This window comes from Suricata suricatta, chromosome 1 (assembly GCF_006229205.1).
Source record: "Suricata suricatta isolate VVHF042 chromosome 1, meerkat_22Aug2017_6uvM2_HiC, whole genome shotgun sequence".
Taxonomy (NCBI): Eukaryota; Metazoa; Chordata; class Mammalia; order Carnivora; family Herpestidae; genus Suricata; species Suricata suricatta.
In genome coordinates, this window is record NC_043700.1 from 125255291 (window position 1) to 125271730 (window position 16440).

The window sequence follows — 16440 nt, forward strand, 5'->3', positions numbered from 1 at the left end:
TCTGAACCAGGCTCCAGGCTCCGAGCTATCAGCACAGAGCCCGATGTAGGGCTCAAACTCACGAACTGTGAGATCATGACCCGAGCTAAAGTCAGACGCCTAACTGACTGAGCCATCCAGGCACCCCTATACTTAATATTCTTGAAAAAAATCTAGGCTCAAAGACTAAAAACAAATAAAGAGGACTATACTATAACAACTCCAAATAGAATAAAAAGAAGAAAAATTTTCCAATGTAAAGAAACAAACAGAAACATGTAAAATAACAAGAACCCCCCACAAAACCCAAAAAGGCAACACTTTAAAACCACAAATGTAGAAAATTAATTTAAAAAGGATTATGCCAACATAGAGATAAAACCAACCCATCTAAAAAAAACCTTTTTTTTTCTCTCTTAATAACTCTTGGGCCAAAGAGGAAATCTGAATTGCCACACACAAATGTAAAAATCCCAGAAGTAAAGATAGTAGAACCAGCGTTCCGTGGCTAATCTGCCACAAAGTGAAGCCATCATCCTGACCAGGAAACGGAACTTCCTGGCTAGCTCTGTGCCACACCACGTCCTCACAGAAACACGGTAGAGATCAAATAAGGACAGATATTGGGATGGACTCTACAAATGAAAAGTCCTACATATAAATGTAAAATGCTATACATAAATCAAAGCCTATTTAGGTGTGATCTACTGTAGTTGTCATATTAGGAAAAGTTCTGGGTTAGTGAGCAAGAAGTACTAGCAAACAAGAGAGAGTGAAAATGGGCGAAGTGGTCAACATTTTTTATGAGAACACCTATGTGGCATCTCAAGATGTACTAAGAGCATCCCTTCTGCCCTCCCTGTGCTGAGGGAGACAGGCGCCTGAATCAGTCTGGCAATCCAAGATGAAGAGTGTTTTGACTCAAGTGGGCCTGGGCTTCAGCACAGTTCAGGGAAGGGGGTAGTGGATAAAGGGTTCTCGATGGATCTGCCTCTCGAGTTGACCTTGAGGCATAAGGAGGAACTGAAAAGACCAGAAGAAAATGACAGCCTAGGCCAAGGCCTTTTGAGACTCACAGTGGTTGGGTGGGGCTGAAGTAACAGAAGTTCATAGGAAGTAACAGGTCTGAAGAAAGTAAACAAAGACTGTATAATATCTTTTTTTTTTAAAGTTTATTTATTTACTTTTGAGAGAGAGAGAGAGAGAGAGAGAGAGAGAGAGAGAGAGAGAGAGAAAGGGCATGAGCAAGTTGGGGAGGGACAAAGAGAGATGGACAGTTAGAATTCCAAGGAGGCTCCACCCTGCCAGGACGGAGCCCAATGTGGGGCTCAAACTCACCAACCATGAGATCATGACCTGAACTGAAACCACTAGTCAGACACTTAACTGACTGAGTTCTTTTCTGCCTCAGAACCTTCACTCATAAAGTCCTCTCTGCATCTGACTGGCACCCACTCTTGATTTAGGTCCCAGAGAAGCCTTCTCCGAAGCAGAATCCTCTTCGGCAATTGTCTTCCTTCACATTACTTTTGCATTTAAGAACAGGGCCTAAATCTATTTTTAATTAAATTAATAAAATATTGAATGAATGAACAAATGAATAGTCCAGGACAGAAATGATAAAGGTTAAAATAGGGACAACAGTGATGTATAAAGGGAGGCAGATTCAGGAGGCACTAAAGAGGAAGGATGAGGGGGAATGATCTCATGAGGAGAGTGAGGGAAAGCATCTGGAATGCCGTGTAGTTTTGGGAAGAAGCATCATGTGGGTAATGTTCACATTCACTCAGAGAGAGCATGAGTGAGGCAAGTTTGGACGGAGAGGATGAGATTGCTAGGAGACACACCGGCAGAGATGACTAACGGAAGCTGGCACAAGGTTTGCCATGAGCAAGGTCTAGGGAGACCTGGCGTCACCAGCATCAAGTACCCGTTGAGATTGTGGAAAAGATCCCCTGAAGAGAAAGCCAAAGACCCAACCGCAGAGAACACACTAGCTAAACACATTTCATAAAGAAGAAAACTAAGAAAGTGAATAGAGCAAGGAGAAACAGAAAAAGAGAGAGTCCTAGAAGCCAAAGAGAAGCTTCTAGAAAGCCAAATGCCATGGAACCAAATGCCAGAAAAGACTTAAAAGAGCTTTAAAATTTGGCAATTAAGGAGGTCCCTAAGTGGGGTGCCTCAGTGACTCAGTCAGTTGAGCGGTGGACTCTTAATTTCAGCTTAGGTCATGTTCTCATGCTTTGTGAGTTAGAGCCCCGCATTGGGCTTTACACTGACAGTGTGGAACCTGCTTGGGATTTTCTGTCTACTTCTCTCTCTCTGCCCTTCTCCCACTTGTGTTCTCTCTCAAAATAAGTAAATAAACCACAAAAACAGGAGGTCACTAAATGACTTTGGTGAGGCCTTTCAAGAGGTAGAAGTGAGACCACTGAATAAACAAGAGAGGTGAAATAAAGTTACTAAAACCTCCAAATATTTTAATCCAGTTTTGGTTAAAATTTGAAGAAAATTGTAAGTAACACATTATGATGGAAATCTTTGATGGATAAAGGCTGACACAGGTGTTTTTGTGAATGACTATACTGAGCTCGTGTTACTTCTTTGGAAGAAGGTATCTTTTGAGAGAAAGATACGTAATATTAATAAATGTTATCACAAAGACATAAAGAAGAGAAAAGCTATGCACATGGAGTACAGGCTATGTATAGATTAATATTTATAGAAGCATAAATAAACATTTCTTTTCACTGTGGGTTTTGTTCAATTTATTAAAAAGGACAGAAAGCTTTCCAGGCAGAGGCAGTGTTGAACAGTTACCTTCCATGGACTGCAGCCTGTGATCTTAGGACTGAATATGTTTGCTGGGAGAAGGTGCTGGAATGTTTGTCACCGGAAATTGAACTAGCTTCTCACCAATGTGATGATTAACCCATGGCCTTTGACTTCCCTGACCTAGTTATAAACAATGAATCTCCATGGATTCTCTTGCAATGAGGAAAACTATCTTGATTAGACAATCATCCTTGCAAGATTTTTACAAGTAAAATAAAATACTCATTTCTGTTTTATTGAGATATAATTGACATATAATATGGGGTAAATTTAGGGTGTACAATGTGTTAATTTCATACTATTCACTTAAATTTTTTTAGAATGCTAAATTTTTTTTTAGAATACTAGAGTATCTTCTTCCAGAGATAAAGAAATGGAGAAACACAGATTACCTCTTATCAGGGCTCTTCCTGTCTTAGGACATATCACACTATTTTAGGATTGTGTTGTTCATTTCTCCAGTTTCATCACTTCTTTGGACACTAGTGAATTTAAAGTTAAAAAGTTTCTCACACTAATTGATTACATTTTCTACTCTGAAAATATGTTCTATTTTCTACTCTGTAAAATACTTATTGAGGTCTTGGTGTTTGTCTCAGTGATTTGTTGGTTGCAAATGTGGTAAGGTATTAATCCTTTATAATATTTCTTGGAAGTATTCTTTACAACTGTTTTCTGCATTTTATCTATTTCTTTGATATGTAGAAATATTACATTTCTATGATGCTAACTCAACTAACTTTTCTTTATGATTTCCATTATAATGTCTAAACATAGGAAATTTGAGAAATTTTAGTGACTGGAGAGAGCAGAAAAAAAGAAGAGGCAAATGTATCTTAATCATAGATTCACCAAAGAAATTTTTTTTGTCTTTTCCAAAGATCTTAATAATATTTATTTCTTTCCTTAATTTCAGCATCTAAGTCACATGAAGAAATACTCTTACTATTTATGACAGTAACCCATATAAAAATAAGTACTTTGATGATAGATTCATAGCAACTTTAGGTTTCAAGTAAGAATAAATTCTAAATTACAGATAAAATAGGATTACCTAGTCTCCATGTTATTTCTCTCCTCTGGGTTAAGTAGATTGATTTTAAAGACACGGAGGCTTAGGACTAACACTGATAAAATGGAAAATAAGCTTTTGAGGGACACTTAGGGGCCCCAAATGAATCCACAAACAATTAGAAACTACACTTCTCAGAACCTACTGATGAAAGAGTTCAGCCATTGTCAATGATCCCTGGGAAGAATTTTGCTGTTACTATTCTCACATGGCAGTACCTAGGATCTTTTGGTATATTATTCCCAACCTGCAGAAAATCTTTCAAAGTAAGTATTTCACAGATAAAGTAAGGTTAAATAACTTGTTCAAGCTTACCTAGTATATAAGGAGTGGAGCTGGAATTTGAACTCAGATCTCTGTTGAAGCTAAAAAAAAATCTGTACTTTTCCCACTGTGTCAAGCTGCCTTCCAGATCCCTATCTATTTCATATCAGGAGCATCCAGTGTACAAGGCAGAAGGCTAAGTACATTCTCTCATATGCCCACAACACAATGAGTTTGATGTTATTAGTCATCTGATATTGATATTGCTGGCAAGACTTTAAAACTAGTAATTAAAAAGATGGTTTCTGAGCAATGGGGAAAGGGTTCAATCACTAGGAGCCAGTAAGGCATTGCTAGGAGTACATCTGCCTGCTTATCTCATTTCAGTTTTAAGTATGTCAACTGCTGACAGTTGTTCAGATGGGCATTAATAAGAAAAAAGTCTTTCTTATTAACCTATTTCTTGAACATCCTGACCTAGAGGATAATATAATCCAGTGAACTCCAGTCAAAGAGCTTTCGCTAATGGACAATGCTCTTAGACCAACTTTTTTGATTTATTATTAATTAATCAGGATAAGGACATGGATGATATGAACTCTTGATCCAGTGAAGTCAGGAGGAACAGCTGATACATGAGATGAAAGACTCTAGGTCCAAGATAATTTCAACAGATTGGAATGATAAGCAGGTGCTAATAAGATGAAATTGAACAGAGCTGAAAGGGAAGTCCTCCACCAGGTTCCAGGAAAAAGTGTTCAAACACTAGCTGGGGGACACAGTGCTTTACAGCATTATGTGGGGGCTGAGACTGAGGAATCATTTGTGTGAAGGGTCAGGTGATGGGAGGGTGCAGGAGCCACAGTTTTGTATCTGAATAAGGACACTCATAGTCCCACTTCTCCATTCTTTCATCATGAGGCTCCTACTATACTTTTTTCTTTTAAAGTTTATTTATTTATTTGAGAGACACAGGGACAGCGCAAGTGGAGAAGGGGCAGAGAGGAGAGAGAATCCCAAGCAGGTTCTGAACTGTGCAGAGCCCAACGTGGGTTTAGAACTCACAAAACCATGAGATCAAGACCTGAGGTGAGTTGGAAGCTTAATGGACTGAGCCACCCAGGAGCTACTGTACTTTCAAAGGGACCTGATAAACAGAACATGCGCAGGGGGAGGTTCTATCCTGTGGGTACTCAAAGGCATATCTCCAATGACATGTACAACAGTTAGAGGAACTGAAAAGTATAACCTAAACAAGACTTTAGGGAGACTGAATGGCTGTCTCTAAACTTATGATAGGCTAAATTGGAGAACTTGGAAAAGGTACTTGGTAAAGGTGGGCTTGGAGGGGGCACTAAGAGAGGAAGTTACATGGGGATAGCCTTGGCTTCATATAAGGAAGAATATTCTAACATAGCCATCCAAAAAAGAAATGAATTATTTCAAATAAGTAAGTCCCTTAATTCGGAACTCTTGCTCAATCAGACACAGGATGCCTGACCATTTGAGACTAATGATGGAGGGTAATTTTAGCATTCAGTGGAGGTTTGATCGTATGGCTGCTAAGATTCCTTCTTAACCAGAGATGCTACAATATTCTGAAAATAAAACTTTGCCTATGTAAAACATGTAGCTACTGGTATAATAAAAAATGTGACTAGTGTGAAAAAGAACAAAAAGCTTTACAAATTCTAAAATAAACAAGAGAACCCTAATATATGCCTTAAGGCATGTTTCCTAAAAGCTATTTGGTTTATTTATCTGGCCTAGAACCCAAACTCGTCAGTGCATCTGGAAACTCACTTCCCTGGGCCACATCTAGAAGGCTCTGATTTAGTAGATCTGGGCAAACGGTAATTAAAAAAAAAAATTTCCTGGTGATTCTGATGCTTATGCAGTTTTGGCGGGGTGGGGGGCACAGAAAACCTAGACTTACTTACAGGGATAGTTACATTTTGCATAAAATATAGATGTATGTACGTGTCTATGTCATGCTTAAAAAACTTAATAATGATTCTAATCAATCTGTTAATATTTAAGGCTGCTCTAGTTTAATATTTAAGCTTCTATGCAGGGAGCAAACTACTTCAGTATTCTAAGCTCTAAAGCTTAGAACATAAACGTTAAAGACATCGCATCTCTGCCTTTACAACTTTTAACGTAATGAATAGATCTTTTCTAGCTTTTCAGCATTTTTATCTTAGATAGAACGACAGGGGTGCCTAAGTGTCTCGGTTGGTTAAGGGTCTAACTGTTGATTTCGGCTCAGGTTATGATCTCACTGTGAGTTCAAGCCCCATGTCTGGCTCTGCATTGGCAGCATGGAGCCTACTTAGGATTCTCTCTCTCTGTCCCTTCCCCACTCATGTTTTCTTTCTCTCTCCTTCTCTCCTTCTCTCCTTCTCCCTTTCTCAAAATAAATAAACAGAAAATAAAAATTCAAATTCGTAACATTTCCTTCCTAAATGAGTAACAGAAAAAAACCAGAAATGGATATTGGTCACACATACAAACTTTGCAGCTTAAATAACTTCTTTTCTTCTTTTTTTAAATTTTCTTGTATGTTTTATTTATTTTTGAGAGCAAGAGAGACAGAGCATGAGCAGGGGAGGGGCAGAGAGAGGGGGAGACACAGAATCAGAAGCAGGCTCCAGGCTCCGAGCTGTCTGCAGAGGTCCCAGGTGGGGCTCGAACTCTAAGACCATGAGATCATAACCTGAGCCAAAGTCGTACACTTAGCTGACTGAGCCACCCAGGTGCCCCATAACTTCTTCTTAAGTTCCCACTTGGATATACAAAGTTTCAGAAAATACAGAAAGAAGTCATTCCCTGTTAAAACCTGTCAAGAGCTTACTAGTATTAATAAAAACTGCGTGTGGGGATAGTAAATAAATCAGTGTTCAACTTCTCAAAATTACAACTGAAACTTAAATGTTTCCTCAATCCTTTATGTTCAACTTACAAACCTTTTTTATTCCTTTTATAAATCTAATAAATTCAAAAGGCTTTTTGCACTTAGTCAACTAAATTCAAGAATTTAATGTCACAGGAATGACATTATTAAATCATTGATTACATTTTGATTCTCTCCATATACGAAGAAGGAAACTCTTTTCAAGACTGCTGTTAATTTTCAGCATTTCTCAGTGTACACTATAAGAATGAACTCTCCCAGGAGTGTGGTAAGAGGTCCTCTTGCCATAAATCTGCTTTCTTGTCTGTTTTCATAAAGGGCTTTAGAGAAAACATGACAGGACTCCTATCATTCAATGCCCTTTCATTAAGAAGATAAAATCCATTGTCTATGATCTTCTGGACTCTGAAGCAAATGGTTTCTAGGACTTGTTTCTGGCTAAGGCTTGACTCCCCTCCCTTCCCCAAGGATGCATGGACACAAGAAAGAGAGGAAAGAGAAAGAGGTGAGTCTGCAGTAAGTTTCCTTAGAGTACATGTTCAGTGCTCATTGAGGATTTGGAAGATATTATGAATTAAATGAAGGAACCCACACAACAAACACATCAAGATCCAGTAGGCTGGGGCTTTTAAATGTGTATATCCATAAAAGCAATATTAGATGACATGTTATTTGTATTTCCTGAAAGTTGAACTTGGAAAGTCATTTTGCTAAAAACAATTCTAATGTAGATTTTACTTAACTGATGGAAAAATAGTGACAGAGTATTTATCAGGAAATCTAAAACAAAAACCCTGTTACTTGGTTTCTGGGTGTCTGGCAGTTTGCCACATGCATGTCATAGTGAAAATGGTCACAAGTGATAATGAACTAGCCAATCAGATAATGCTGAATTTTAATTAATGTTTACCAGAGGAGAGAGGAACGTTTTACTAAATTCTAAATTGAAATTGAAAACAGAGAACCTCTGAATTAACCCTTCTGATGGTACATACAATTCTTTCAGTTATGGTTTTGACAGGTCAAATAGTTTCAGAACTTTTCCTTTAATAGGAGGAAATGTTCTACTTACAAATGCATAAGACTATGAGAAAAAGGAGGTAAGTGGCCAGTTCCCGTAAAACACTTTTAAGATACTTCTCTCGGTTAGTGTTGTTTTCTTCCATGAGTCTTGTTCCCCAGAGACCTTTAAAGTAATGAAAAATAGGACATTTTATTTTTTAAAAATCTCATGAATGGCAGAGAAAACACATAAAATAAATAGCATAACCTTTAAGGGAGATTCTCCTGCACCTTCTTTTTTGCATGCTCTGAATGCAACTGAGAAATTGTTTTAGCAGCAGTGCCTTTTTTTTAGAATATATCAACTCTATAGTCTCTCCAAATATGCAGATCACAAGGTGACAATCTGATCATTGTCTAAACTTCCAATCCCATTAGAAATGTCTTAGTAAAAATTTAGGAAGAGAACAGGAAAGTAGGGCAGCCTAGAGGAGCAGATTAAATAATTGTGCATACACATCACCTCTTCCTGTGTGCGGGAGGATGCCACCTGGCAATTATCCTATTACTAAACTGTTAGTATATGAAGTAATTACATGGCGCATGATACCTTTCAGGCCACTCCTGATGAAAAGAAGGCCTGGTCGGAGCATCATTTCACTAGGGAAATTTCTGTTAAACTTTCAGCACACTGGCATAAAATCTCTCGACTGTGTACCCATCTTTGTCCTTTAAGAAACTCAATGCTGACTGACTACACTAAACATGCTTAGGTTAACATGCTAATTAACATATAATCTTTAAATTAAAAGCAACAATCATCCAACTTCTCTTTCTCTCTCTTCGGAGAAAGAGTAAAATCAGCAACCATGTTTCACATTTTAGCAGATGGAAAAAGTGTCGGGCTGGCTGAGTAGGATGACATAACCCTCCGTGAGCTTGCTGGAGGCAGTTACCACAGTTTTGGACCCAGCAGACAGACATGGTGGCCATCCAAAACCCCCATTAGTGCACAGTGCGGTAAAGCCACATTGCTGGTTACTTGGAAGACCCTTAACATTTTCCAAAAAAGACAAACGTCTCAGTCCTCTCAGTTAGATTAGGTCGCCTATGAATGGCAGCCAACCTGGCCCCTGCACTCTGACTCACGCTTTTATCCCACAGACTTGAACCCCTTCAGTCACTGAAACTCACGCAGCCACTTGAGCCACCATGACGCCACACAGAGAACGGGGAAATATGGTGTCCAGGCTTCTACTTCATAAAAGTGACTTCATCACTAGTGTTTATGTATTTTTTAAGTCTTAGAATAATACATTAATTTTACTCCTAAATTTGGGTATTTCGTTTCCTTTTCTTTCTTCTCTCAAATTTCCTTTAGGAAAATCAGCATCTGAATTCAAAGACACTGTGTTACGCATCATAGGTTTCAACACACGGAAAGTGGAGCATGACTTATGAGCAGGTTTGCTTCTGCCAAGATTTGGTAGTTGTCAGGGAATTACTCACTCAGAAGAAATGCAGCAAGCAGAATGTTTGTTCGCTCAAACTCAATCATACTTAAGAATTATTACAAATTTAGATGACATGGAAAATTACAACTCGGAATAACATAGAGGCAGCCAAATATTAGGCTCAGTAGCCCTGGATGCAATCACACTCTTTCTTTGGTTATATTTCTTTTGGAAGCCAGGCCTAAAATATACACATAAGTAGGGATTACTTGTCTTTTTATCATCAGGAAAGATTGTTGTCTTGCCTCACTTGGTCAGTGATTTCGCTCTTTCCCATGGTTTATAAACAATTATGCACTAAGGAATAGTCAAGGTTCTTAATATTTACAAATGGTATTGCTTGACCTATAAATAGAAAAACCAAACTTCCATCAAATTTTATTCGGGCTAAACTTGCAAGGGTCTGTGGCAATTTAATTCTAGCCCTCAAATGAAATATTTCAAATAAAAAGAAACAAAGTCTGCTTATTTATATTTTTATATACTTTATGCATTTCACTGACTTTTTCTAAGTTAGTCTGTCTACTTCCTCAAATGTTTACCACTTTGAGGCGGGAAAGAGGTGATGGTCATGGAGGGGGGCACTTGTGGGGAAGAGCACTGGGTGTTATATGGAAACCAATTTGACAATAAACTATTAAAAAAAAAATCTCATCCAATTCCCCCACTGGGTGTGTATATAGGGTCTGTCTGAAAACACAGGGACCTCTTTACATTCTGATGGGTGAGAAATGGTTATATCTACAAATAGAAAAAAATGCTGTCTTGTAACCAACTACTTCCATGTTTAGCAGAGCTGACAAAATAAGAATAAAGACAGAGCTCATGCCCTAAATGGCAGCATTCTCCATAATCAGCTGTTGTCCTTTCCCACAAGTGTCCCAGCTACGGAGGGAGTACCTGCCTGGCATGTCAGGCGCTCCGCTCAGTACATAAAGTGTCCCCAGCTGTTAGGGAGAACGTGCTCTGAGGGGGACACCAGACAGTCTCCAATCTCTCTCATGTTTAAGAAGGTACTTGTTCAGTTTCAGAGCCCAGAGTTGGAGTACTTCATCTAAACAGTGTGTATCCCCCTGGGCAGTGGCCCTAATATAAATTAGGGGAACTCTGAGATGGAGAACCCAAAACACCAAAGATGTCTCAAACATAACAACTGTGAAAAAAACACATCATTTCTGCAACTGTCTTATTCAAATATACCCAAACCCTTTTTGTTTTGCAATATATAAAACAAATCACAAAGAGAATGATACAATGAACTCCTCATATTCTTAGGTATCTCTCATTCAGCTTTAACGATTATCAACTCAATGCCAACCTTGATTCACCTAAACCCTCACCCTTTCCCTCCAATTTTGAAACTAATTCCAGCTATCATATCATTTCATCTTGAATATTTCAGTTCCATGGTTATAGGACTCAGTGTGGATCATCTGCCTCACACTAACCCTGTCCCATCTGAAATACACTGAATGCTCAGGACTCATTGATCATGACAAGGTACAACGTGGGATTTTGGAGTTGGCTGTGTTCAAATGAGGGCTCAGCCACTTATGAACTGTGAGACTTTATCTAGTGTCATGAGCCTCCATTTCCTCACCTAAAAAGAGGATGAGAGTACCTCTTTGTGGAGTTGCTCTGGGAATTAGAATATTATGTGGGAAGCACATAAAGTGCTTAGAAGAGGTTTGTCTATAGCTCCAGAAACAGGTACAACTCTGAAAAAAAATGTCCTACTTCTGACATCTAGTTGGTCTAAATTTCAGAATGGTGTAAACACCCAAATCCATATGAACTTTGATTTCACTGGGAATAGCCTGAGCAAATTCTCACTTCATTTATATCATAAAAGAGTCCTGTTCTTTAGTGCTCAGACACATGTGGGCTTTGTTTAGGAAGACAAACACAATCCTTCCTAATAGTTATTTGAATTTCGGGGCCACCTTTAAAATGGAAAGTGAGGGGATGCCTGGGTGGCTCAATCAGTTAAGCATCTGACTCTTGATTTTGACTTAGGTCATGATCTCATGGTTAAGTTCAAGCCCTACATTGTATTCTATGCTGACAGTGTGGAGCCTGCTTAGGATTCTCTCTCTCTCTCTCTCTCTCTCTCTCTCTCTCTCTCTCTCTCCCCCACTCGTGTTCATCCTCTCCCTGTATCTCTCAATAAATAAATAAACAATGAGAAAATAACAAAATATTTTAAAAAAGGAAGTGACTTTTTACTACTATTGGGCTATTTAATACAAAGTTCAGTTGCTACCTTATATGATACTAACTCCGGAATCCTGAATTCTGAGCCCTCTCCTGAGGTGCAGGAGATGTCAGAGCTAACAGCCTGTTGCACCTGTTTATCCCACAGAGTCCATACTCACATGCACCACACACTGTGTTTTTTTTCTAGAAACCCACTTGCCCTGTGTGAGTTAATGGTACCAAGCCAGAAACATAGGTTCCATCCTAAAACAGACCCTGTTCTTAACGCTCCTAGGGAATGGGTACACAATTCTGACGGCTTCTGTCTGTCTGCAGGCCAGCTTCCCTCTATCCCAGTTCACATGTCTTGGTTGCAGCCTTTTCGCCTCTCTGTCTCCTGGTTAGGCCTCTCCTGAACTATTCTCCCACCAACCAGCACTATGCGCCTCATCCCATTCTCTACATTCTTGCTAGAATCATCTTCAGATTGACATCTAAAGAGAGCCCTCACGACCTCTAACTTTTTACAGGAAAAAGTACCAAAAAGCTACAGGTCTGCTTGGTCTTACTTCTGTTATTTTTCCCTCCTTAAATTCCCCCCTCATCCTTCAAAATGTGAACTCAAGTTTCACTTTCTCTGACCTTCCCAGGAAAAGCTAGTCCCTCTTCTTTGGGTCCCTTCCATACCTGACACCTGGCATTGCAATTATTTACTTACACCTGTTTCCACTACTAAACTGAGCTCTTTGAGACTTGGGACCGTGTATTATTCATATTCCTAGTACCCACTACAAAGGAGAATCTCAACAAATGTTTGTTGATTGCCCAAATTCTGTTACTAGCATAACCTCTCCACAAACCCCACGGTAGCAACCCTCTGTCAAGAAATCCCCACAGCTATGGAAATGCAAAATCTCATTTGTTCAAAATTATAGTGCAAATAAAAAAAAAAAGGAAGAAGTGATAGAATGAGGCTGAAATTAAAACCAAAGGGGAAGTCACAATAGCCAAAAGGTGGAAAAAAACCCATGTCTTAATCAACTAATGAATGGATAAACAAAATGTGCTGTATACATATATTGGAATAGTATTCATTTATCGAAGGGAATGGAATTTGGATACAACATGGATAAATTCTGAAAATATCATGCTAAGTGAAAGAAGTCAGGCACTAACAGACAAATATTGTATGATTCCACTAATGTGACGTATCTACATTAGAAAAATTCAGAGACAAAGTAGAATAGAGGTTACCAGGAGCAGGAGAATGTAGTAATGAGTAGAGTTTCTGTTTGAAATGATGAAAAAAGTTCTGGAAATGGACAGTGATGATACAACATAGTGAATGGGAGAGGAGGTATCTGTTTGTTATGGTAGCTTAGCCTACTCTGACCAATACAGCCAGTACTTCAGGATTTCTCCAGGAAAACAAAACCCCAAACCTCAAGCATAGCTGTTTAAAATAACAAGAAATGACTTTACCAGGTTGATACATCCATAGAACACATTCAGAAAATTTGATAACTCAAGTAGTGTCAAATTTTATTTTTGCTCTAAAGAGTTTGCAGGCATACGCATGCGCACGTGTGCACACACACATGCAGTAAACAAGACCAGTGAGGATGTCTCTAAGTCTGGAGGAAGTCTTTAAATCTTTCAGCCATCCTTCGCTGTCTTTGGTCCAGACCTTTAGCCTTCACTGGCTGCCTCCTACACCGCCCTCCTGTCTCTCTGTCTCCCTGGGCAAGATTTCCGGCACAGCACACCGCCTGATATTGATATTCCCTTCCTGCATATTCTGGTCCTGTTAAAAACTTGCAGCCGCTTCCTAACATTTAGGAATAGATTCCCAATTCCTTGGCTGGACACAATGTTTCCCACAACCAGGCCTCAAACATTTCTTCTTTACTATCCTACCTCTGCTAAGAAGATAAATCTATCTACTGTACAAAGAGCAAAAATGACCAATTGTTGTCCGTCTTGGATTAATGTCACTAAAGAACACAGAGTATGCTGGAGCTGGAAAAGACTTTGGAGATTAGATTCAACTCCTCCATTTGATAAATCAGGAACTAAGGCCCAGAAAATCTGAGTGCGTTGTATAAAACCACGAAGGCAGGAGACCCCCCCAGGGAAACTCCAGACCACTCCAAGCTTCAGTAATCTCTCCTACCTTCACAGATTGCAAGTTACTTTCTGTTTTGATCCTAGGTACTACTTACATATTGCGTGTACGATTTTTGTCATTTGATGGATATGGATGATACCTTCATGGCTATGAGGGGGAAAAATCACAACTCATTCATGGCTGTTTATTTTATTTTTCTTGGTTCCTGCCCATAGGAAAATGGTTATGGTGCTAGTTTAGTTTAGTTTTTTGTTGTTGTTGTTTATTTTTTTGGCAAGGGAGGGGGAAAGGAAGCACATAATACAGTGCTAATTATTCAACAAATGTCACTTATTTAGTAAGTGACAAGTATGTTTAATTTTTAATATAGTTAATACTTAAGAAAATAAAATTGATTCTAAAATTTTCTAAAATTAACATTTTTGAGTCTCTTCCCCTCCTAATTAGACCACTGACTAAATGTTCAATATGAGCTTGAAAATTGTCAGTTTTCTTTTAAATCCTTTAAATTTAAAAAATTTAAAATTTTTGGAGAAATAAACTTGCATATAGACTCGTAAAGATATATATTTCACTTCATTATATTCCACTCGACTTTATTCAAAGGTTAAATGTGTTATCAGACACTCAACCTGAGTTAAAAGGATCATGACTTATTATTCATTAGCTTATAAAAAACGTATGTCAGTGAAAACACACATTTAAAACAATGTAAAGTAATATATAATTTGTTTGGATTTGGACCTTAAAAAGTGTTAGGGTTTTTTTGCTAACTCACATAGGTTGTTCAAAAAGGATCATTTGTTCCCTGCGGCACCATGAATCAGATAACCTAGCATAAGCACCTACACAAAAGTACCCATGTGTACACAATTTAAAATTTGTGATTTAACTTATATTTATGAAGCACTCACAACATGGCAGAGACATGCTATGCATTTTACACGTTTCATCTCATTTAATTCTCCCCAGTTTTATAATTATCTCTTTTTAAGAAAAGCAAAAATTGGGGATCAGAGAGGATGAGCAGCTTGCTCAAGGTCATAGGGTCAACGTGTGATGGAACTAGGATGACTTGGTCTCAGTCACATCGCTCTAAAAACACCTGGATTATTTCGTGCAAGATTTACAAAACCGACAGGGAAGAGAAGGGATGGGAAACTTTCAAAAAAACTGAGAATGGAAACTCTTCAAAGCGGTGATTAAAACAATTTGAACAGTGAGAGCAAATGCAACTCTTCCCAGGGTGCCTCTACAAAACTCTGCAAAAAAAAAAGGGATCCTATCTGCTCCTGGAAAACCTGTGTCCTCTCAACAGGCACTGGCAAATCTGAAAATTCCTTTCCTGCCTTTTGGAAAGTTGGGCATACCGAACTCTGACACATTTACACGCTGCTGGTATCTGGTGACTTCACTGCTTCGTTGGAACTTCAAAGAACATTAATTATTTAGAAACATACTAACACGTTTTTTAAACTACGTAACTTGTTCTTTGTTTGCAACTGTTTTAGAAAAATGCATAGATTAGAAATGGCTGCATAACTGTTTTTCTGAGACATTATTTTACTCTATTTGTGGTGTTCTCAACAGCTCGCTCTCCCCAAAACAACCACACACATCACCAAAACATCGGTGATAACTCAGTGACATTCCTCCCACAACTTGGATAACACTACTACTGTTAACCCTTTCCAGAATGGAATGAGGGGCAATAGGGCATCTAGACCAGTGGACGTCCCGATAAACAGCTGCAACCACAGTCAGTTGTATTAGAATGTTTTTTTTTTTTCTTTACAAAAAGGAACATCTTCGGAGGTACCCTTTCATTCTATTGCGGCTTTCACGTACACTAGCAGTAAAAATATGCGGACACATCTTCTTTTACAAGAAGGAGGTGTGCCGTAAGTTTGCACCAACGAGGGAGCAGTGGCGTTCCGCCAGGGGTACCGGAAGTAGGGCACCAGTAGCAGAGGTGGGGTACGCGCTTCCATGGGAGGCGGGGACACAGAAGGGATGCGAGGTGGAGCCCCGGAAAGCTGCTCGCTCGCGCATCAGCCGCAGCCGGTCGCGCTCTTACCTCGCAGCCCGCGAACCAGCCTCTCGGCCCAGGCCACTCGGGGCGGCTGCCCGTCCAGGGGGAGGTGGCGATGCAGCGGGTCTCCGCCGCCGGCCGGGCTGGGGCTCGGCGGGCCCTGATCCTCTCTCCGGCGCCGCCTCCCGCTCGGGTGGCCCGTGCCGTGGTAACCCCCCAGCCCCCGGCCCCGGGCGCCCACGGAGCTCACGACCGAGGAGGCTGCGGACCTCCGGCTGCCCGGGCGCCACTCCACGTCCATCTCCACCACCATTCCTCCTTCCTCGCCTTCCACCTCCTCCTCCTCCTCCTCCTCCTCGGCCTCGAAGCCTGGGTTGTCACGGCTCCATGCCTGCCGCGAGCACGACGAGAGCGGCGGCGAGGGGGAGGCCGAGGCTCCGGCCGGGGGGTCCCGCGCGGCCGCCTGCCGGATACGCTCCATCTCGATCTCCAGGCCCCTCTGCT

General features: G+C 39.9%; 1 protein-coding gene across 1 annotated transcript in view; it reads right to left on the reverse strand.

The window, feature by feature from the left end:
• The window catches only part of PKD2 (polycystin 2, transient receptor potential cation channel), a 55477-nt gene that overhangs the window by 38815 nt on the left and 222 nt on the right, over positions 1-16440 (reverse strand). The window contains exons 2-3 of the mRNA XM_029951572.1: positions 15982-16438; positions 8137-8250 (exon numbers count right to left, since the gene is read on the reverse strand). Of these exons, the coding sequence (XP_029807432.1) occupies positions 8137-8250; positions 15982-16438 (571 nt within the window). The remainder of the gene's footprint in view (positions 1-8136; positions 8251-15981; positions 16439-16440) is intronic.